Source organism: Lissotriton helveticus, chromosome 4_1 (assembly GCF_964261635.1).
Source record: "Lissotriton helveticus chromosome 4_1, aLisHel1.1, whole genome shotgun sequence".
Taxonomy (NCBI): domain Eukaryota; kingdom Metazoa; phylum Chordata; class Amphibia; order Caudata; family Salamandridae; genus Lissotriton; species Lissotriton helveticus.
Window position 1 is genome coordinate 376,550,393 of NC_136063.1, and position 20,961 is coordinate 376,571,353.

At 43.1% G+C, this 20,961-nt stretch overlaps 1 protein-coding gene across 3 annotated transcripts in view; it reads left to right on the forward strand.

Annotated features, from left to right (window-relative positions):
• RSPO2 (R-spondin 2) overlaps positions 1 to 20,961 on the forward strand; it is a 391,996-nt gene that overhangs the window by 185,732 nt on the left and 185,303 nt on the right. For all 3 annotated transcript variants that reach the window (XM_078686883.1, XM_078686882.1, XM_078686881.1), the window contains one exon: positions 14,443 to 14,631. In XM_078686883.1, coding sequence (XP_078543009.1) covers positions 14,443 to 14,631 — 189 coding nt within the window. The remainder of the gene's footprint in view (positions 1 to 14,442; positions 14,632 to 20,961) is intronic.

A 20,961-nucleotide genomic window follows, 5' to 3' on the forward strand; every position in this document is an offset into this window, starting at 1 on the left:
ATGCATGTTCCACCTAATCAGTATATAATAGCTAAGGTGGGCCAGCGCTGCCCTCAGTGAGATTACCAACATCAAGGAAAGGATACTTTGCAGCCAGCGGTATGAGGGACTAGACAACAACACAATAGGTTGTAACATCCTAGCTGTTTTCGTGGGAGCCACATACCTATTAACTCGTTTAGCAAGCACCATTATACCTTCTCTCTCCCTAACCACTTGTCTTCTCAACAAATACACCCAGCAAGCACCTTGATAGCCCATCTGAGCAATGAGAGATATTCAGTTAAGTCTCGCACCAAAATGGCGGGCCTTCAGCTGTTGCTATTTGCAGGAGATAGTATTCCACATCTCAGACCGTACACTTTGGATATTAATTTCGTCTGAGGAGCATCTCTGCAATACAATGAATCCCTGCCCCGCTACGTGCGCATGTAGTGCACTATTCTTGATGTATTGGGCCGTAATGCAGGCACCACATAGCATGTCAGGAGAGACAGGCCTAGAGCCTCAGGTGAACGAACTGCTGCAGTCCAAAACTGGGCGCTTCCCTTCAATTTAATTACCTCCATTCCGCCGGACGCAGCCCTGCACTGCCCGTCCAGCCGTCCTCCGGTGTTTCTTCCTGGGCCCTGTCCCTGGTCCGAGTTGCCAGTCCTGCCGCCCGTCCAGCCGTCCTCCGGTGTTTCTTCCTGGGCCCTGTCCCTGGTCCGAGTTGCCAGTCCTGCCGCCTCCTTTGTTTCCAATCACCGTGGGCTTTTCCTTTCCACACCCCCTGCGCGAACGAGGTGCTATCCCTCCTCGGCTCCCTTGATCGCCCCAGGGAGAACCGTCCAGCCGTCCTGGCTACTAAACCTGCAGGGAAACAAAAAAGGAGACAATTACTCCGCCCCGAGCGCGGGGCCGTGGCAGTCGCGTGTCTCCAGAGCGGCTGGCTCCACGCGCTAGCTCCTCCAGGAAACAGCTTGCTACACCTGGAAAAGAAAGGGGAAAAACAAAGAAGCCCCGAGCGCGGGGCACACCGTTACGGCGAGGGAGCGTCCAGGGACAAGGGGGTCTCCTGGGCGCTCCCTATCTCTTTATTCTCGAGGGGCCAGGTGGCCCCTCCTATCGCCCGCCCCCCCTGACACGGACCCACTTCCCAGGATCCGGGTCAGGGAGGCCGCTAGCCAATCGGCGGTGGGCCGCGCCCCCCAGGGCACGCCCCCACCGCCGAATGGCGACAAAGGAGAGAGTGGGGGCGACGGTCGCCGCGCCGCCATGCGTGCGGGGGGGCCGAGGGCCCCCCCTTTTCAGATGAATCAGTTCACGAGGGAAACTAAAAAAACATAACGTCTTGCATGAATTGAAGTAATACTCATCAAATATGTTGAGTTCTGTTTTTAGGTCTAGCCTGCAGACAGCTTTAGCTGTCTGTTGTGGAGGACCTATTGTTTGCATTACGTTAAAATAGATATAGTAAACTTTGTGACGGCCCCTTGTTTTTGATTGGATGGCTTCTTGCCTATCTCACTTCCTTGCATCTTATGCGATGCCTTTTCCCACTATTCTTCATTTATCCCCCTTCTGGAGCATGTCTTCTGAGTGGATGACTTGTAGCCTTACTCTGCTACATCAGGGAACTTTTCTTTGACTCTAGCACTTTGTCTGAGTGCATGTCCTTCCTTGCTCTCCTTCCCTTTGACAAATCACCTCTCTTCTTCCCTAACCCATATTATACCATTTCTTTTTCAGTTTTTTTTTAAATACTGATTTTTGTTGAAGATTGTGAGTTACTTCTATAAGCCTGCTTCATTCTTTTTGCAGGTGTGTGCACAATAATTGTAATCAACATTATAGAAATGGCAGCAGAACGTCTGCTAATGTATATAAAACGTACACTTTATTATTGGGAATTCATTCTATTTCAGAGAGCAGCATTCTCTCTCATTATCAATTTAAACTCCTTGGTTAAACCCAGCCCCATTATTCCCAGTCACCCATGTATAATTCCATATATTGCCCATGTGCTATTGGACAGAAACAACTGTTAAATGCTCTTTCACCATGGTGCACCTTCACCCTTATCCTGGCCCATTCATTTCTGGAGCAGGTAATTAACAGAGCGTGTTTAAGTATTGTTCATTTCCTAAAATAATTTAGCAGACCATTATCCTTCTACAATAATTATGCTCCTCACATTCCGTAAAAAAGCTCAGATTGAAAAAGTAAATAGATGGATTAGGAATGCAATCCTTAGGTTTCAGTCTTTTTAAAGTCCCCTGATAGAATAACTTTCCCCACGTTCCACTACCACTATAAATTTGGTCCTGAATGTGTATTCTACATTTGAGATAGAGCAGATGAAGCTGACACCTCACTTTGAACAGTTTCACAGATGGTTTCTAGACTTCTTCCTCATCTCTGTGTCTTGTGCTTGGGGCAGTGCAAGACATTGAATATGCTTACTCTGCACAGTGCAGTTTCAAATAAAAATCAATAAGTGTATCAATAGAGATACTCCAATACTCCAAGGGAAACATTATAGCTTCAAATTGATTTTCGTCCTGCATTTTCCACAGTTTTAGCACGTGATGTAATCCAGAAAGTATATTTAAGAAGCCACGTGCTTTGCACATGAGCTAATGTGAGCATTTTAGGTCGAGCCTGGGCAGTGCATGCACTGCTATGGAAGGCATGCTGTATTCAGGCAGGTACTTGGAGCTCTGCCCACTCTACGCCCATATTTTTCATTGGCTTGTGTCATTGTCCTTTGGAAACTGTGGTTTTTCATTGGTCAATAAGTTTAGTAGTCCCTCCTTAGTACCGCTTTGTCTCATTTTGTAACCTCCCATCACAAAACCCCCTGTTACATGTGTTGTTACTCGGTAGCCTTTAATTACAGACTCTGAGCACTATTTGGTTAATTGTTTTTCACTTGCCTGCTATTGCAGGCAGGACACGCTCTTCCCCCAATGCTTTATTTTTCGCCACGCTGATGCAGTGGTGGCCGTGCCTTTAGTTTGAAGTTTGTGGTGCAAACGCAGCAGCATTTTTTTTTCTTCTATTTTTTCACTTTTGTGTTTACAAGCGCCCCGTACAGTGCTTTCACTTTAATGTTGGCCATGCCCATTTCTTTAGATGAGCCACGTCTAAAGAAAGGTGCGTGCCGTGCTGTTAGAGTGAAACCATGGCATGGAGCACTCTTAAAAAAATAATTTTGTTTGTCGACTTGACAAACAGATGCTTTTTTTGTGGAAAAGTGCCCCATATGTGCTGTCACAATAATGGCAGGCGCATCCCTTTCTTTACACACGGCTCATCTAAAGAAAGGGAGGGGCGGGCCGACATTAATGTGAAAGTGCGGCATGTGGTGCTTTTCCAAAAATTGCATTTGCAATCCAATAGGTAAATCTTACTGCCATTGGAGGGAGAAAAGCATTTCAAACAGTGTAAAATACTAGTGACTGAGTTTAGACAGCGCTAAACAATTGGTCTCTATAGTTCCTTGTCTTCATTCTTCTACAGGGAAGCTAACAAGATTGTTCACTGCGTTAATGCATGTGCAGTAGAAAAATGTGTGCACAAAATGAAAGTCTTGTGTGTTTAAAATGGGGGACAGTGGTATACACCCTGTCCAAGTAGGAACCCTTCCTTCTAATCAGGATGAGGAGGTTACATGCCGAGATAACCCCTGCTCACCCTCTTGGAAGCTTGGCACGAGCAGTCGGGCTTATCTCAGAGGCAATGTGTAAAGTATTTGTACGTAGCACACACAGTAATACAGTGAAATCAATACAAATGGACACCACACCAGTTTAGAAAAATAAAGTATCTTTATCTATACCCAACACAACAAAAATCCAACATACACAACTTGAAATATGACTTTTAAAAGGTTTTAAGCATTTCTGTTGCTAGAACTCTATTGAGGTTGTGATTTTACACAAACTACCTCAGATGCGTCAAAATCCACAAGGCAAAACAGCACACAGAGGAGGGAAGCATGGGAAAACACAGCGATTAGTCGATTCCGAAGTCCACATGGGAGGCAATGTGTCAGTTCTGCTGCAAAGCAGGAGAAGTGCAGCATCAAATCTGGACTGTTGGGGGAAGCAAAGCATCAAAATCCAAGACGGTTCTGGTCTGCGGGTGATGCATCAGAAAAAAAACTCAGCGTGCAGGTGCAATGCGGGCAAATCCAGATGTGCTGGAGGTCGATGCGGCTGTGGCAAACAGGCACTGTGTCGATTTTTTCAGCTGCGGTTTCACGATGCGTCAACTCTTTCAGCCGCACAGCATGGCCTGCACCAGAGTCAGTGAGGGGGTCTCGGACTTCAGAGACACAGTGCGCTGAACTCAGGCTTTGGCAGTTTCTTTGGCAACTGACAGGTGCTGCATCCATTTCTTCGGCCTCACTGGTGCTGTGTGTGGACATTTCTCCCGCACGGCAGTGCTGCGTCGGAACCTCCAAGGGATCCAGAACTGGATTTGCAACACAAGGCTGGTCAGAACTCCTTGGGGTGGAGTTCACGGACGCTGCAGATGAAGTCTTTGATGGCCCTGAGACTTCCAACAGGAGACAAGCACACAAAAAGTCATTGGAGAAACTACACAAGCAGGATACAAAGCAAAGTCTAGTCATTTTCCTCTCCAAAGCAGAAGCAGCAACTGCAGGCTAAGCCAGCAAATCAACACACATCAAAGGGGCAGTACTCCTCACATCTCTTCAGATCTTCTCCTTGGCCGATGTTCCTCTTTATCCAGAAGTATTCCAAAGGTCTGGGGTATTAGTTCCAATACTTATACCCCTTTTGGGCTTTGAAGTATGCATTCTTAAAAGGATTGTCTTTGTAGTGCACAAGGTCTTGTCCTGCCTGATCTGGGCTCCATATATATGCTCCAGGGGGTGGAGACAGCATTGTGAGAGGCAGTGCACAGGCATATTCAGGTGCAGGTGACAGCTCTTCCCACCACTCTAGCTTTCACTATAAAGACATGTAAAACACATCAGTATATGTCTACCTTTCACATATATTGCACCCTGCCCATGTGGGTATCGTGGGCCTAACTTAGGAGTGCCTTACATGTAGTAAGATGGAAGGTTAGGGCCTGGCAAGAGAGTCCACTTGCCAGGTCATCATGGCAGTTTAAAACTGCACTCAGACACTGCAATAGCAGGTCTGGAACACGTTTACAGAGCTACTCAAGTGGGTGGCACACCCAGTGCTGCAGGCCCACTAGTAGCATTTGATTTGCAGGCCCTGGGTACACACATAACACTTTACTTGGGACTTACCAGTAAATCAAATATACCAATTATGGAGAACCAATCACAAACAATTTATACAGAGCACATTTGCACTTTAGCACTGATCAGCAGTGGTAAAGTACCCAGAGTAACTAAATACAGGGGGTAGAGGCAAAAACACAGGAAAAAAATACGCCAATGATGCAAGGTTTAACAACGTGTTCATGGAACGTGTGGCAAGGAAGGCTTAGCTTTTTTTACTTCCTAGGTTGATATTTTAAGCATTGTAACAGTAAATATATTTTGCAGAATCACAAAGCAGTAAAACTGTGTTTGCATGCACCATTAAGAATATATTCTGACTATGTCCCTGGATTAAGGAAAGTTCATTGTCGACATCCACTGCTATGAAATAACAGGTCAGAATGGGTTGTGGCCTGGTGGGAATTCAGAGCTGTTTACAATGAAGGCTGGACTGGCCAGAGAAGACACAGACAGCTCTTCCAGCAAGCTGTTGGATAGGGCACTGCTTCCAGGGCCCCATTGGCCACCGCAGGATCCTCAGCTCGTACAGCCCTGAAGCACTCCTGAGGGAGCTGCATGTGCAGTTACTGATATGCACAAACTTGCCTTGCTGCTGCACAGAGTTGCTTCTTGCTATCCTGCTCACTCACTGAAGTATTGGGCTATTATATTCAGTCCATTGAGATTTACATGTAAAATGGATGGGCGGTTATCATATTCTGCATTTACTTGACGCAATACAACCTTCTCGTCACACCTTCATGTAGAGTTTTAGATTTGCTCACTACGCTTGCTTGCTCGGTGCATCATGGAGATGGTATTAACACATTTTGAGGCTTAATGTTAGATCTCTGCCCATAGCAAATGCATTTGTATGTGTCATGAAACATGTAGGTAGAGCCTGTCTTAGAGCTGGCCTAAGGGCACTAGAGTGCACAGCTATACACGTGGTGCAGCAGGGGGACGCACTGCTAACTGGTATCCTTCTTCCACTTAGGTGTGGGAGAAAGCCTTTACTGAACATTGAGCTGCATGTCCAGCAGTGTAAGTACCTGGAGATAGATTTATGCTCATTCATTCAAAATTCAGGGTCTCACATAGCCACACTCTATTTGAAAAAATTGCCTCCTTAGTTTTAAACTACATATCAATCGACACATTTCCTTTAAGATTCCTTGGCATAGCCTCTTAAATAATGAATGCAATCTTATTTGAAGCTTCACATCCAAATATTGTTTCAGCAGGGGCATGCATATACTAGGAGATTTGCCATCCTTGGACAAGTTTCTTTTGGAATATGATCATTTTGTCTCTCATGAGAAGAGCCTGAGTGTGTGCCATTACAAAAGAGATGTTGAAATGAATATTGTATTCAAGGCCACAGCACAGAATAAGACAACCATTTCTAGCAACATAAAGGCCCTTCTGAAACCAGAGTTAAGCACACATATACTATTGAATAGTTTTGGTTTAAAGACATGTAAAGATATCACTGAAAGTGCCCCTGCAGATAACTCATTCCTCTTCTATTGTACTGTCCAACACAATTCAGAATAAAGGCTATCTAGTATCATTGGGATCAAACACATAGATGATCACTGATAAACCTATAGTGCCGACAGCCTGCCTCAGGATCACATGACTATGCGTAGTTTACAGTTGGGCTTTGTGTATTCCTCTTAGACTGCCACACACACTAGTGAGATTAGGTGTGACTGGATGGGCGATCACTGGAAGGCTCTCAGGGAAGAGCTGGGCCCAGCCCCACTTACACTTGAATAGGCTGTGTCCAGCCGCCACACAAAGTCAAAAAGAACTACTGATGGACAGAATGCTGCACAATATCAAACATTCAGCCCAGTACAGAGATCTGGGCCTAAATCCATCATTTTTTGCTCCCCATGCCATTCCAGTTCAGACCCAGCCATATGCAAATCAGTCTTGACCCTCTTCCCCATGGCAACAGTCCAGCCCGAACTGCCAGGCCAGGAGCTCCCTGGGCAAGCATCCTGGGACCGGTCTAGGGGCATCACCCATCATCAGCCAGACTAACTTGACTGCAGTGGAATGGAGAGCACAGGACCTATGTCTGGGCATACCTATCCCCCTTGGGGTGACACATTCAAAAAGAATAATTGATGAACAGAATGCTGCACAATGTCAAACATTCACCCCAGTACAGAGATCTGTGCCTAAATCTAATGTTTCTTTGCTCCCTATGCCATTCCAGTTCAGACCCAGCCATATGCAAATCAGTCTTGCCCCTTGTTCCCCATGGGAACAGTACAGCCTGAACTGCCAGGCCAGGTCCTCCCTGGACTGGAAACAAGCATCCTGGGACCGGTTTCGTGGCATCACCTCTCATCAGCCAGGCTAGCTTGACTCCAGTAGCTGCATACCCTCTGTAGTTAGCCTGGAGAGAGGAAGGCAGGGCAAATGTGCACTTCAAAGGCATGCCTCTAGAAACCTTTCCCCACATCAAAGTTACAAGTGGGTATAAATACTGGACCTCGGACCCAGCTCTTCAGTAAATTTCTAGACCTGTAGATACTCTGCCAGGAAGAAGGACTTCTGTGCTGCTGAAAGGGCTGCCACTCTGCTGGACTGCTGCCTGCTGCCCTCTTGCCTGGGTGAAAAAGACTGGATCTGCATCTGTTGAACCCAGGACCACCAGAGTGACTACAAAATCTAGTTGGCTGGCCTCCTGCCTCAGGTGCAGAAGGCTTCAACAATCTCCACTCCAGCATCTGGACTCTGCCATCAGTGAGCCTTCCCTGCCAAGTCGAGCCACCTGAGTCCTGCACCCTTGAAAGTGGGCCTAGGGTGTTCTGCCAGCCTCTATGGAACCAGCAGAACCAAAACACCTCCTCTGCTGCAGGGTGCAATACTGAGCAGAAACGACGCATTGGAAGTGCCTCAAAGACCCACTGTGCATCACAGCCGATCAAATCATCGGAACTGCTGCTTCATGACACATTCTCAGCACTGGCCTTTGCATCCCTCGTCAATGGCAGCATCGATAATAACCTTGCATCGTAAGCCCTTGTCGACGGGCTCCTAGACAATGACACAGGACCGCGCATCACAGTCTTGCTGCACCTCAGAACTGATGCACAGCTTCTGCTTCATGGCTCATCTTTGACGCGGATCCTCATAGTCCCCTGCAAACCAGGATTTAAGGAACTTTGTCCACCAGGCCTAACCATACATTTAGGTAGTGCAACAAATCGCCCTTAGGGGCCTTGAGGCGCTGGAGCGGTTTGCTGCTGCATGGAGGTTTGGTCATTCAAACATCCGGGTCTTTATTTCTCTTCTGAATTGCTGGGGTGACAGTGCAGTCCTGAGTTGCTGGGGGAGGTTGTTCCAGGCTTTGGCTGCAGATACGAGAAGGAGTGTCCTCTGCTGTTGGCTCGGTGGATTCGTGGTGTGGCTGCGAGGGAGAGGGAAGCTGAGTGAAGGTGTCTGGTCGGTTGGTGGAAGGTCAGGTGTTTGTTGATGTATGCTGGTGCTTTGTTGTGCACGGTATTGTAGGTGTGGATCAGTATCTTGAACTGGCATTTCTTCTGAATCTGGAACCAGCGCAGTTTCTTGAGATGGGGTAGGATGTTAGTCCTTCTGGGAAGGTCTTGTTGCTGAGTTCTGTATTGTCTGAAGTCTTTTCAGGAGGCGTGCGGTGATTCTTATGTGGAGCGTGTTTCGGTAGTCCAGTCTACAGGTGATGAGTGCCTGCATGAGGGTCTGTCTGGTGTTTATTGGGAGCCACCTGAAAATCTTGTGCAGCATACAAAGGGTGTGGAAGCAGGCAGATGAGATTGTGTTGACTTGTTTATTAATGGATAGCTTTCTATTCAGTATGATGCTGATGTTGTGGAGAGGTCTGTTGGGGCTGGGGATTGGTCAAACTCTGCGGGCCACCACGTGTCGTTCCATGGCGAGGGGTTGTTTTCAAAGATGAGGACCTCTGTCTTGTCCGTTTTGAGTATAAGACAGTTGTCTTTCATTCAGTCAGTCTGTGATGTTCATTATGCATCTGTGGAAGTTGGCTTTTGTGGTGAAGGGGTCTTTGGCTAGTGATAAGATGAGCTGGGTGTCATCGGCATAGGACAACACCAATTCGTGTTGCATCTGTGTGATCTGATGGTGCAAGCCAGGGGGTCATGTAGGTGTTAAAGAGGGTGAGGCAGATTAACAATCCTTGGGGGACTCCGCAGATGATCTTCTTGGGCTCTGAGGTGAATAGTGGGAGATGGATCCTTTGGGCTATGCCAGTGAGGTCCAAGGCGACCCATTTGAGGGTGCCTCCTCGGATCCCGATGTGGTGGAGTCTGTTGATCAGGGTATGATGGGATATGGTGTCAAACACGATGGACAGTTATAGGAGGATGAGGGCTGCTGTTTCTCCATAGTTCAGGAGGGCTCTGATGTCATTGGTTGCTGCTATAAGGGCTGTCTCTGCTGTGGTTGACCTTGGAATCTGGATTGGGAGGGGTCCAGGAGGTTTTGGTCATCTAGGTGTTGGGCGAGTTGCTGGTTGATCGCCTTCTCGAGGACTTTAGCTGGATAGGGGAGAAGTGAAATGGGTCAGTAGTTCTTCAGATCGACTGGGAGGAGGATGGTTTTTTCAGGAGGGTCTCACTTCTGAGGGTGTTTCCAGTTCTCCTGGAAGGAGGCAGCCGTATGGGTGGTGATCATTGCCGATTGTCCCGCATCCGAGGTCTACGGTCCGTAGGTGCTCCAGAGTGTACCAAGTTCAAGATGGCGATGTTGTCTTGCATGGTGAGGGGGTCCAAGTGGGTGAGCAGGACTTCTGGGTTTGTGCTCGTGGGTGTGAGTTGGTCGATGCTTTTTACGGCGGAGGGTTGGCATTCAAAGTTCTCATAAATGGCCAAGATCTTGATGTGGAAATAGTCAGCAAGATTGTCGCACAGTTCCTGCAAGGCTGTGATGTCATTCTTGGTGGCTGCGAGATTGGAGAACTCCCTCACGATAGTGAAGATTTCCTTGCTACGGTTTGTGCTAACTTCGATGCAGCCTGTATCCACCCCGTGCTCCATTGCTGTTGGTTTGAACTTGTGACTTAAACCAGTGTGGTGGTATCAACTGTCTACAGTTGTCACTTTGTGCTTTTTGAGGCTATTTCACTAAAATGTTAATTGCGTATCTTCGGTTCTACTGAGTGGAGTTTTGCCATTTTGGTCCTGTATTATTTATTAAAAATACCTATTTTTCTAACTTAATGTGAGATCCTTTATATGCGTTTTTTTACTTCATTACTATTTGAAGTGTTGCCCAAATAATGTACAGATTGCCGCTCCGTTAAGCCTGACTACTCTGTGGCAATCTACCAGAGGGTTGCGCACAGGTTAATTTAAGGTTGGTTTGTACCTATCCCTGACAAGAATTATGCTGGCTGCTTGACTTGGGCTCACACCCCAGTCAACCAATACCCCAATTTCCTACAGTCTAGAACCTGCTAAACAGATTCTTTTCCCTGCCAAAGTGAGCCATCGATCTGTTCTCCCATCCACGACAATGATGCTTAATACCTTTGCAGCCAATGTGAATTTTGTAGTACTCCTAAACCTTTACACCCTGTTATGACAAAGCCATGCTCACAGCCCTTTGATCAAATATTTGCTGCCACTTAGAAGCCAAAGTTGCACTCAATCTGCTCTCAGAAGCTACAAACCATGCACCTGTGTGTATCATAAAGCATGTGTGTGCATTGTGAGGCATAGGTATGTAATAGGTATGTAATGACAGCCGTCTTGGAAAGGGTTTTCTATCGTAAAATTGCACGCAATGCAAGTACGCATGCCATGATGCATGCATTCACATGCAATTCGCAATTCGCAATTTAAATAAACAATGGCAAAACAAAGAGCAAGGTCTTTTAGAGCTGTACTGTCTTTGCCAGTGCTTCTTCTAAATTTGTCTGGTGATGTGGGTTTTTGTCATACAACATTAGTGAGTGGATTTAAAACAAAATATGAAAAACCATTATTGTTAGCAATTCAAAAAAACGTGTAACATCACAGCTAAAGCTTGTTTTTCTTACGAGTATTTGGCGAAATTGATGACGTGTTGTGTGCTGATAATTATGATTTAACTTATTTTCAATATTAATACATAATACTTTCATTGGTATGCTTTTGTTTGTAGTCTGGTACATTGTTCCCAACAATTTGATTCCAGTCTAATGGCTGCTGGCCGCTCACCCCCTCCAATAACACACATACACTTGCAACTTATTTCCCTCTAGCAATGGAAATGTTCTTGAAAAGAGTAATTTTGGAGAGCACGTTATCGTCCTCTGTGCGATGCAGTATTAAACACTGATACAGATATCTATACACACTGCAATCACGCCACAGTCGTACTCATCAAGTCTACAATTACAGTCGATCTTAAAATGGCTTCTTACAGCGAAAGCTTTTCAAGACACAGAATCCGCTAATGTTACAGAGGTTAACAAAACACGAGCAGAGAATTTTCTTTAGATTGTGCTTCAGTCAGCAGGCTGCAGTTGGAAACCCAATAGTTCTGATCACCAGACAAGGCCTGTAATTATGTGCACGCGCTTTTGGACTCGCAAACTGCTATCAAGTGGATTACTTCCACTCATATTTTTACAGACTGAAAAGTGAAAGTTGGCCGTGATACAGCGTGTTTGACACCCATTGCACATCTCGGCCTGTGCTGATGAAGCTGTTCGCATCTTCTCATGCTAATCATTGTGCAATCAACCTAATCAACACATCTGTGTACGACGCATGGACGTCACTTAGGGGTCGCCATGGGCTACCCCTGGCTTGCCCTTTGCTACCCCTACACTGCCTTGGATACCGCTGGCCTCAGAGGTGGCAAATTCAGTACCAAGAACACAGGAGCAGCTGGGGCTCCACACACTTTCTTTTCAGTCACTTATCACACTGATAGTGAATAAATAAAATGTATTATTCACTAATAGTGTGATAAAAAACATAAGCTGGAATATGCCCTTCCATGACAGCTGAGGTAAGTAAAAAATGCTTTTAAATGTATGTTGTGTGCATGCATGTGGGTGAGAGTGTGTTTATGTGTGAGAGAGTGTGTATGTGTGAATTTGTGTGTATGTGTAAGTATGTATGTGTGTGTGTGTGAGAGTGGAAGTGGAAGTCAATGGGTGTGTTTTATCACTTCCGCTACTTCAGAAATTTAGGTGAATTGATGTCCATGAAACAACACCAACCATAGGAATATTTATTAACATCCAATATTTTATGAATTTGCCTCTTCTTCAAACAACACTCTCATCCATATATATATTTATACACTTGTGTCATGATGTACATTATTTACTGATGCTTACACCAGGTCTTTTAGGGTAATTAGCTAAATACAAACAACATACTGTACACTGTTAGTGTACCAAAGTTTTGCAACCTCAAAATATAGTCCAATAGACAATGTGTCCATGTAGCATAATATGTTTTGTAACAAAGTTTACTCTAACAGAGCTTGCATGGAAACCTTGCTCATTATTACTAGGAGTTCTTATTTTTAATATAACATACCATAATCTACCATCATTGTTGTGATGCACTGTTACTTATTCCATCCATTATAGCAATCTTTTTATATTTTAGTTTTTTATGTATATTTACTGTAAGCATGGCGAGGGTGAAATTTCCAGCTTCGGAATGCCACCTTACACTCCACTTTCAGTTTTTGGTGACGATTGTTTGTTTAGGTCATTCCACATTGAGTTCTTACTAATCTACCTACCAGGGCTGTATTACACCCTGTAGTTCCCCGGGGCAGAGCAGGAATGTGCACCTTCTTTCTATTCCCCTAGGGCACTTTGATATTACTCTAGGACAATTGGGCAACCTCTTCTGCAATACAGATCATGCCAACACTAAATGTGCACCAGTGCGATTTCCATGGGGTGTAACCTCATTTGCATGACAAGCATTGCCCCATGCAAATGAAAGAACTCTTTGTCTGTGTGTCCACGCCATATTATAGATGCGGGTGCAGAGGTAACAGAGCTGTACGGGGATCTCTGACTGTACACCCCAAAGAGGTGGCACACATTGCACCCCGAGAGGATGCCCTTTCAAAGGGAGGAAAAGCGGTGCCATGACTGTCTACCAGACAACCCCCCAAGTAAATTGGATTATCTTAGAACATGTTCTCAGCCTTGCCACTAGAACCCTGTAGAGCCCTTCTAACCACATGCCCACTTCTTCCCATCATCACGCTGGCTGGCTCTCAGCCAAAAACGGGTCATAACACAAACTGATAACTACAAAGGCATACATCACCTTGACCCGGAATAACTAAACAGCTCCCTCACCTGTTGCGTTTCCAACCGTGATCTCTGATCAGTCTATCTAAATCTACTAACCTCGCCCAAAATTTCAGGTTCCACATCTATATTCCGCTCATTTCTACTTCGAAGATCTCACGCCTCAAAAACTCTTCTGACATCAGAGGATATACCTCACTAACGATTTTCAAAACCGCCCAGAAGAGTTCATTCCTGCTCCTTGAAACTATAGAATAGACACCACATAATTTCAGCAAATGCCCAATGTAAATTTGCACGTATGAATTGATGTAAACTCTTGATTGTAGTTCTAGAGTGGCTGTAAAATCTCTGTCTTTTCTGTCCTATGACTTGTAGCGGCTTACTATTTCATACTCATGCCCTCGCAAACAAGCTGGGTCATGCCCACCTTCTAAATTGCCTTAAGTACCACCAATGTCCTTATGAACATCATTTCTTATCGAAACATTATGACCATCGATCAATAAATGCATTTCCTTACTTGAGAATGGACATTTTTGGAGAGTAGCTTTGAAATCCATACAAAATTAAAAAATACATATGTGTTCAGATCATGCTACATTTGTCAGCCATTTTGTGTTCCGCAAGATTACTAGGCTGGTGCTCCACTTACAAAATATATATAACTCCAGTGCTAAATTTCTACATATTTGGTAAAATAATTTCCCTTTTCCTTGCTTGAAGCACCTTGCATCATTGGAAAATATTATTTACAATCAGTATATGTTGACCTTTCTAGCAGACTTAAAGCAAAGTGCACTGACATACTGTTAAAACATTCATCGTATTTATGAACATATTTGCTGTGGCCTACTTGAAGGTGCCTGGCCTTATAACACTTGTTTTTGTTTTACAGCTAGCTATGGACCAAATCCAATTTGCAAAGGCTGCTTGACTTGCTCGAAAGACAATGGATGTACGAGATGTCAGCCAAAGTTGTTCTTCTTTCTCCGAAGAGAATGGATGAGGCAGTATGGGGAGTGTTTGCACTCCTGTCCTTCGGGGTATTATGGGACCAGAGCACCAGACATGAACAGATGCTCAAGTAAGAGCCTCATTTTGCAATCTATTTCCTACATTTTCACTGTAACCTCCTCTACCTCCTGTGTTTAAGCATGTGGTGTGATATGCAAGTCCATGACAGCAATTTTTAGAAATGGCTTCTAAATCTAAATGTTCTAAGATGGAATTCTAATTATGTGATGGGAACTGAAAAGACCCAGCAAACTGGATGGTCCAGCACGTGTCATACTATCATCTACCCTTCTCAGATCCTACTACCTCATTTATTTTAGAGTGCTACATTTTCATGTGTATCCTTACGGATGCAGAACGCCCCGTCAATTTACTTCTGAAGCAAGTGCCTCAGAATGGCGATATGTTTTAAGTTTAGTAAGGTTAGTGGAGCGAGAGTGAGGGCTCAATCTCTGCCCTGAGACAAAGCCAAATACATCTATCCTTACTCTGCCTTTCCTCAGCCTATCCCCTTTCTGCCATCTTCAAAGTTCCAATATTTCTGTACTTGTAATAACACCACAGAGATCTTACAACAAAATGCTATAAACGTTATCATCACCCAGCTATCCATCTGTGCACTCAATGATTTGCTCTTTGCTTGATTTTCCCTTCAATATTTGAGAAAGGGATCAATAAGTTAGCAAATACATCACAAGATCTCATGTTTTCAAGCTTCTCAATGACAAGATAGGGTGTTCTATAAAACACACTGCAGCTATGAAAACTTCGGAATAAAAATAAATTTGTTTCAATATGTGAAATAGATTAGGTGCAGATGTTCACACCTTGTATTGGTTTAGTTTTTGTGCAGATGTTTCAAACAGGCAGACGCTTGCAAGACTACAGGTGACCATCTTTTGCGCATACCAGTAGGCTTTGTGATTCTAAAAGCTTATAGATTCGTAACATCTGTATATTGCTTTCATTGGTACAATAAATGGTTACACCACCTCCACAGAATCTATAAATGTAACTATATTCACACATCTGAAGTGGTGTCTGTATTGTGCTACACTTCCAGGGACAGTGTGATGTCCTGAAGTTGAAATACATATTTTGTGACACAATGATCTGAAAGGTTATAATGGTTTGTAAGGTTACAGCTATACCTTTGCAATTGGTAACTTCCACTTCATATTGTTGCACATAAAGGTATTAAAGGATTTGTCTCTTATGTTCTAGTTCTAAGGGACCCTACACATTTCTTCAATGTGCTTTCACTTCTTAATTTCATGACAAAGATAGGTTGGGATAACACCACACTGGGAACAAAACAATGTTTGAAAATACTCCATCCCAGATTAAGTGACCACCTTGAAAAATAACACCCAGGCACCTATAAATACAGCTTACAGTAAGTTATATTATTATTATTATATATTACAGGTATTTATCGTGCGCACAGCTGCTCCAGCAAAGGAGTTCTTCAAGGAAGAACATGTGTTCTACCCTTATTAGTGTCTTACTGCAGCAAACGATTGAGGATCCATTTTTTAAAATATATTATCTCCAGGGATTTTAATCTAAATCTATCAGTCCCCTATTTTAGAGACAACTCAATCACACAACAGGATTATCTATGGGCAATTCCCCGACAAATATTACCTACTGAAATTAATATCACACAAAGTAGAATTGGACTAACTTTCCTTAAAAATATAGAAGTGCTTGGATTAAGAATTTTAAATGGGAGGTTTTAACAAAATACACCTTCAGCATGGACAGTTCATTCACACAGTAATAAATCAAGAATTGATTATACAATAGCATTTTTGAAGATTTTTCACAAAATGTCATCTTTCCATTTGGAAAAAGTATTTGACAGTGTCCATAGCCAACAAATACTTGTTATGAAGCTGCATTATATACATCATAATATATATGCAACCGTACCTGGACAGACGAGAACAACTAATTATAGGAGGCTATACTGGAAAGAAGACTCCAAAGAACTTAGTCACAAGCTGGCTCAAAATATGGTTAAAGAATGTTTTGAAGAAGAATGTTTGACCATAATGGAAAGATGGGTGAACTTCATAAAAAAACTAGTTAATACATATGAGTCTAAACCCCAATATAATAATTTTCAAAATAGACAAGGTGAAGCGAGACATAAAATCAAGCTATTACACTCGACGTGGATTCTGAGAGGAACACGCAAAAGCCTTTGGAGACTGATTAAAAAATGCCCAAATGATATGGTTCTAAGTTCGAATGTGAAAAAATATTAATCATAACCTGCAGAAGTTAATCTGGGATGAAAAAAACAAGCAAAGCAAGATTTTTGGGCTAAGGTGCTGTATACGAGTAAACAATCGAATTCAAGGGCTTTTTGAAAAATGATAAAGGGTTTATCACGACCCTCCGAAACAGCTGTATCATCTACATTAAGCGAAGAAGACTGGATTAGATTTCTAACAACTCACCTTAACTCCAATTGTGAAATCTCCCAAAAGGATGACAGTGTGAAGGTGATAGAAATGCCAATAAAGGATTTTGACTACAAAATTGACATAACACCCAATCAAGTATGCAAACTAATTCAAAAACAAAAAGATGGTGCTCCCAGTCCCAATGGAATTCCATTCACATTATACAAAAAAAAATCCGGCTTTTGGGGCAGAATTTCTCACAAATTTGTTAAAGGAAACTATTAAGACATCAATATTACCGGAAACATGGCAGCATTTGTTAATATCACCAATATATAAAAAAGAAGTTTGGGCACAGCCTGGTAACTACTGATAATTAGCTTACAGGATAATGAAGCTAAATTATTTGCTGGAGTCCTACTCTCAGAATTAACCACATGGGCAATGGAGAAACAGATAACTCCTCCCAATCAAACTGGGTTTATACAAGGATTAGGAACCACAACAAATATATTGCTGCTATTAGTATTAATATATTAATGCACCACCAAAAAACAACCATTGTATCTGTGTTATGTGGACTTTAAATTGGCTTCTGATTGTGTTCTAAGGCAATCACTTTGGCAGAAGATGAAAAAGCAAGGAATTCCACCTTCCCTCTTAAGATCGATCCAACTACTCTATTCAAAAACCTGAGTTAGAGTTCGGATGGGGGATGGCTCGTATGTATCTAAGGAAATCCCAACTACCAAGGGCCGTAAAGCAAGGGTGTTTTTTTGGCCCCATTGCTCTTAAATCTATTTCTATTGGACCTAACACATGCAATGGATGAAGTGAATGCCTATCTACCAAAATTAGCTGGAACTCATATGTCGAATCTATTATATGCAGATGATGTTATCCTGATAAGCCAAACAAAGGTTGGGCTACAGGGTCAGATAAATAGGATATCAAGGTACTCCCAGAGAATGGTATGGTTATAAACGTCGCCAAGGCAAAAATTATGGACGTTAACAAAAATATAAAATCAAAGTCTAAGTATAAATGGTTCCTTTAAAACTTGCCATTAGAACAAGTAAGAACATACACATATTTGGGAGTACTTTTTGATGATAAAGGATCATTTCATCCACAAAAGGCTAAGATACATAGAAGATCTAACACCTTACTGACTGCATTTAGAACTCCTTAGGAAAGCTAATGTACCTTCCGCTACTAAAAATTATATTGGCAAAACTATTGCCTATTATAACATATGGTGGCAAAGCTCTGTGTGAAAAAGAAGCCAAAATCATCAAAAAGGCTGTCACAAAAATCTTTAAATCACTTTTTTTTATCTTCCATATAATTCATCGCCTGCACAGATTAGATTGGAATTTGGCCTAACCAATCAGCTAATTGCATGAAAAGGCCAGTACATCAAAGTATGAAAATAAGTAAAATGGATAATATAAATCAAATGTCCAATTTGTTATGGCAGGAGATAAAAACAAATCAGAAGTCTTCATTCTGGAAGTATCTACAAGTCGCTTTAGATGATTATTCAGCGCATACAATTTGGGATATGGCAAGAACTACGGATTCATTAAAAAAATCTATCAACAAAACTACAAAACATCTATCTCTGTTTAATGATAAAAATTCCCTGGCAAAGAGAACGCATGCTTGGTTAATAATAAATGGGTTTATAAAATTGAGAGTGCAATCGTACTTAGAAACTCCCTGGACCTTGAAGCATAAAAATGTGTTCATGAAAGGTTGCTTAGGCGTTTTCCCAGGCTCATGCCACATAATGCCTGGGCTTCGATCAATGGAGATGATGCCCTGTCGCCTATGTGAAACGGAAGAAGAGAACATTATTCATTTGCTGTGTATATGCCCAAAACTTGAAGTTGAAAGAAAACCTATACTTAAGCGGCATTCCAACCCCTGAGGAATACAGACCTGTAGACAAACATTGATAAGATGCCTTCATGTAGAGGACATAGCAATGAATTTAGCTTTTGTAAACATTTTATTGATAGTAAAAATGGCATTAGACCAGTATGATTAATTTTAGATGTCACATTTTGGTCCTCAGCTTTTGGAAATTCATTAATAGTAGGAAGGCAAGTAGAATTACAAGATTAATTTGAGAACAATGCGAGATGTAATGTAGCATGTATATAATAGGAAAAGTTGTATTAAGGAATCTGAACTGCTAAGTGCTGTTATATTTAATTATAAAAATGAAAATGATCAGTTTATTAAATGCATGTTTCATTAACAGTTTTAAATCAAATTTGTATTAATAATATATTTAATATAATAGGAATTATTGTTACTATATTTTAAGATCTTAATTAATCAAACAATAAAAAGAAATTGAAATTGAACACCCACACCTTTACGTCAACACATCATTCAGTACTGGCACTTGCTCTAATACAAAGGATACAACTCTCCTCCAGCCATCCATACGATATGCACTGTGAGAAAGTGTATTTTTTTGTGTGGCCAACGAATTCTTTTTGTGGATTGATGCTGCTGGTTTATTGGCTCAGTGCACTGGGATATTTCTTACCAGGCACCAGTGCATAGGGCTTTAAATATGTCAAACACCAAATTGGCATATTGCCAAAAACCCTCTGGAGGCTAGTTTGCATTAGCCTTCAGCTGTAGCCCTCTGAGTGCAGTAATATGTCAAAACGTCTCCCATAGCAGAGACAAAGGCCTGGGTGTGAGGAGGTATTTCTAAACATATTCCTCTGGCAGGATGACCATTTAGGAACCACTCAGGAATTTAGTTAACTTCAAAGGGGCCTTTCCTGTCACAGGCAGATTGCCACTACACTGACCTCTTTCTTTGCCACCCCAGTCAGGTAGACTCCAGTTCCAGTGAAGGGAGATGCGTCCAGAACTGGTATGGAGTGACCACAAAGGTGAGGGTGCTCACTTCCCTGGTTACACATCAGGGAAGGGCACAATGGCTCTGCTCAAAAGGAGATGTTTTTCTCCATCTTAGATTCAGTGAGTAAGGAGCCCTTTGGGATTCTTTGCCTTGAGGTACATAGGAGCTGCTTCAAAAGTAAGATGGGTTACCGATGGTATCTTTTTCCCTTTTGGTTAGGGATTTGCCAGGACTCGCCCCTTACTACAAGTTAGTGCCAAGCATAAATGTGGTGTCCCTAGCACCCTCCTCAGAACACTCTAGACCTGTGAAGAACAGAAGAAGGACTGCACCTGCTGTTTAAGACCTGCGAGGAGACCAAAAGGACAGGACCTTCTCCAACTTGCACCTTGGACAAAGAAATGAAATCCAAATGTCTGTTGGCTTACCTATGTATGCTACAGGGCCACAACAAGCTGTAAGGCCTTTTCCTATGAAAATCCCAAATGACCAGTACCAACTGGAAATGACCTGGGCCCTGCTGATATCCTCTCTGAAGTGAGTCATGAGTGAGTGCTGTTCCTGATGTCCTGGGTTCCTTGTTTGTGTCAAAGTGCACTCCCCCTAACATCACTGAAAAAACTTTGACTTAGAAAATGTTTCAGACCTCTGGAGACTGTGATATACCTGCCAAGCTGACCTGCCCGAGGTGCATTGCCACAGGGATCAGAAACAGGTTTCTCCCACTCGTACCTTCTCTGCAGCAGAAATCTGATTCAGCTGGAACTCACTGAAAATAAATCTGGCCTCATGGAGCCCTCTGCAGAGGCAGCCAACAGTCCTGGCTTCCTGGAGAATTCCCAGCTCTGAAAAAGAGACTAAGGGGCCGATTACGATGTTGGGAAACTTTCAGCCGACACGTTTTGGAATCAGGAATGACCGACTCGAGGTCGGCGGTTCTGCCCACTTTGTTTACAATGCTACCGAACACTGTTCACTTGGATTCCCATTGTTTCCTACGGGAGCTTGTGTTCTGTCAGACCAGACAACTGACTGGAACACAGGCTCCTATGGGGAAATGGGCTGTGTGTGGAAAGCCCTGCACCCTGTTGCGGGC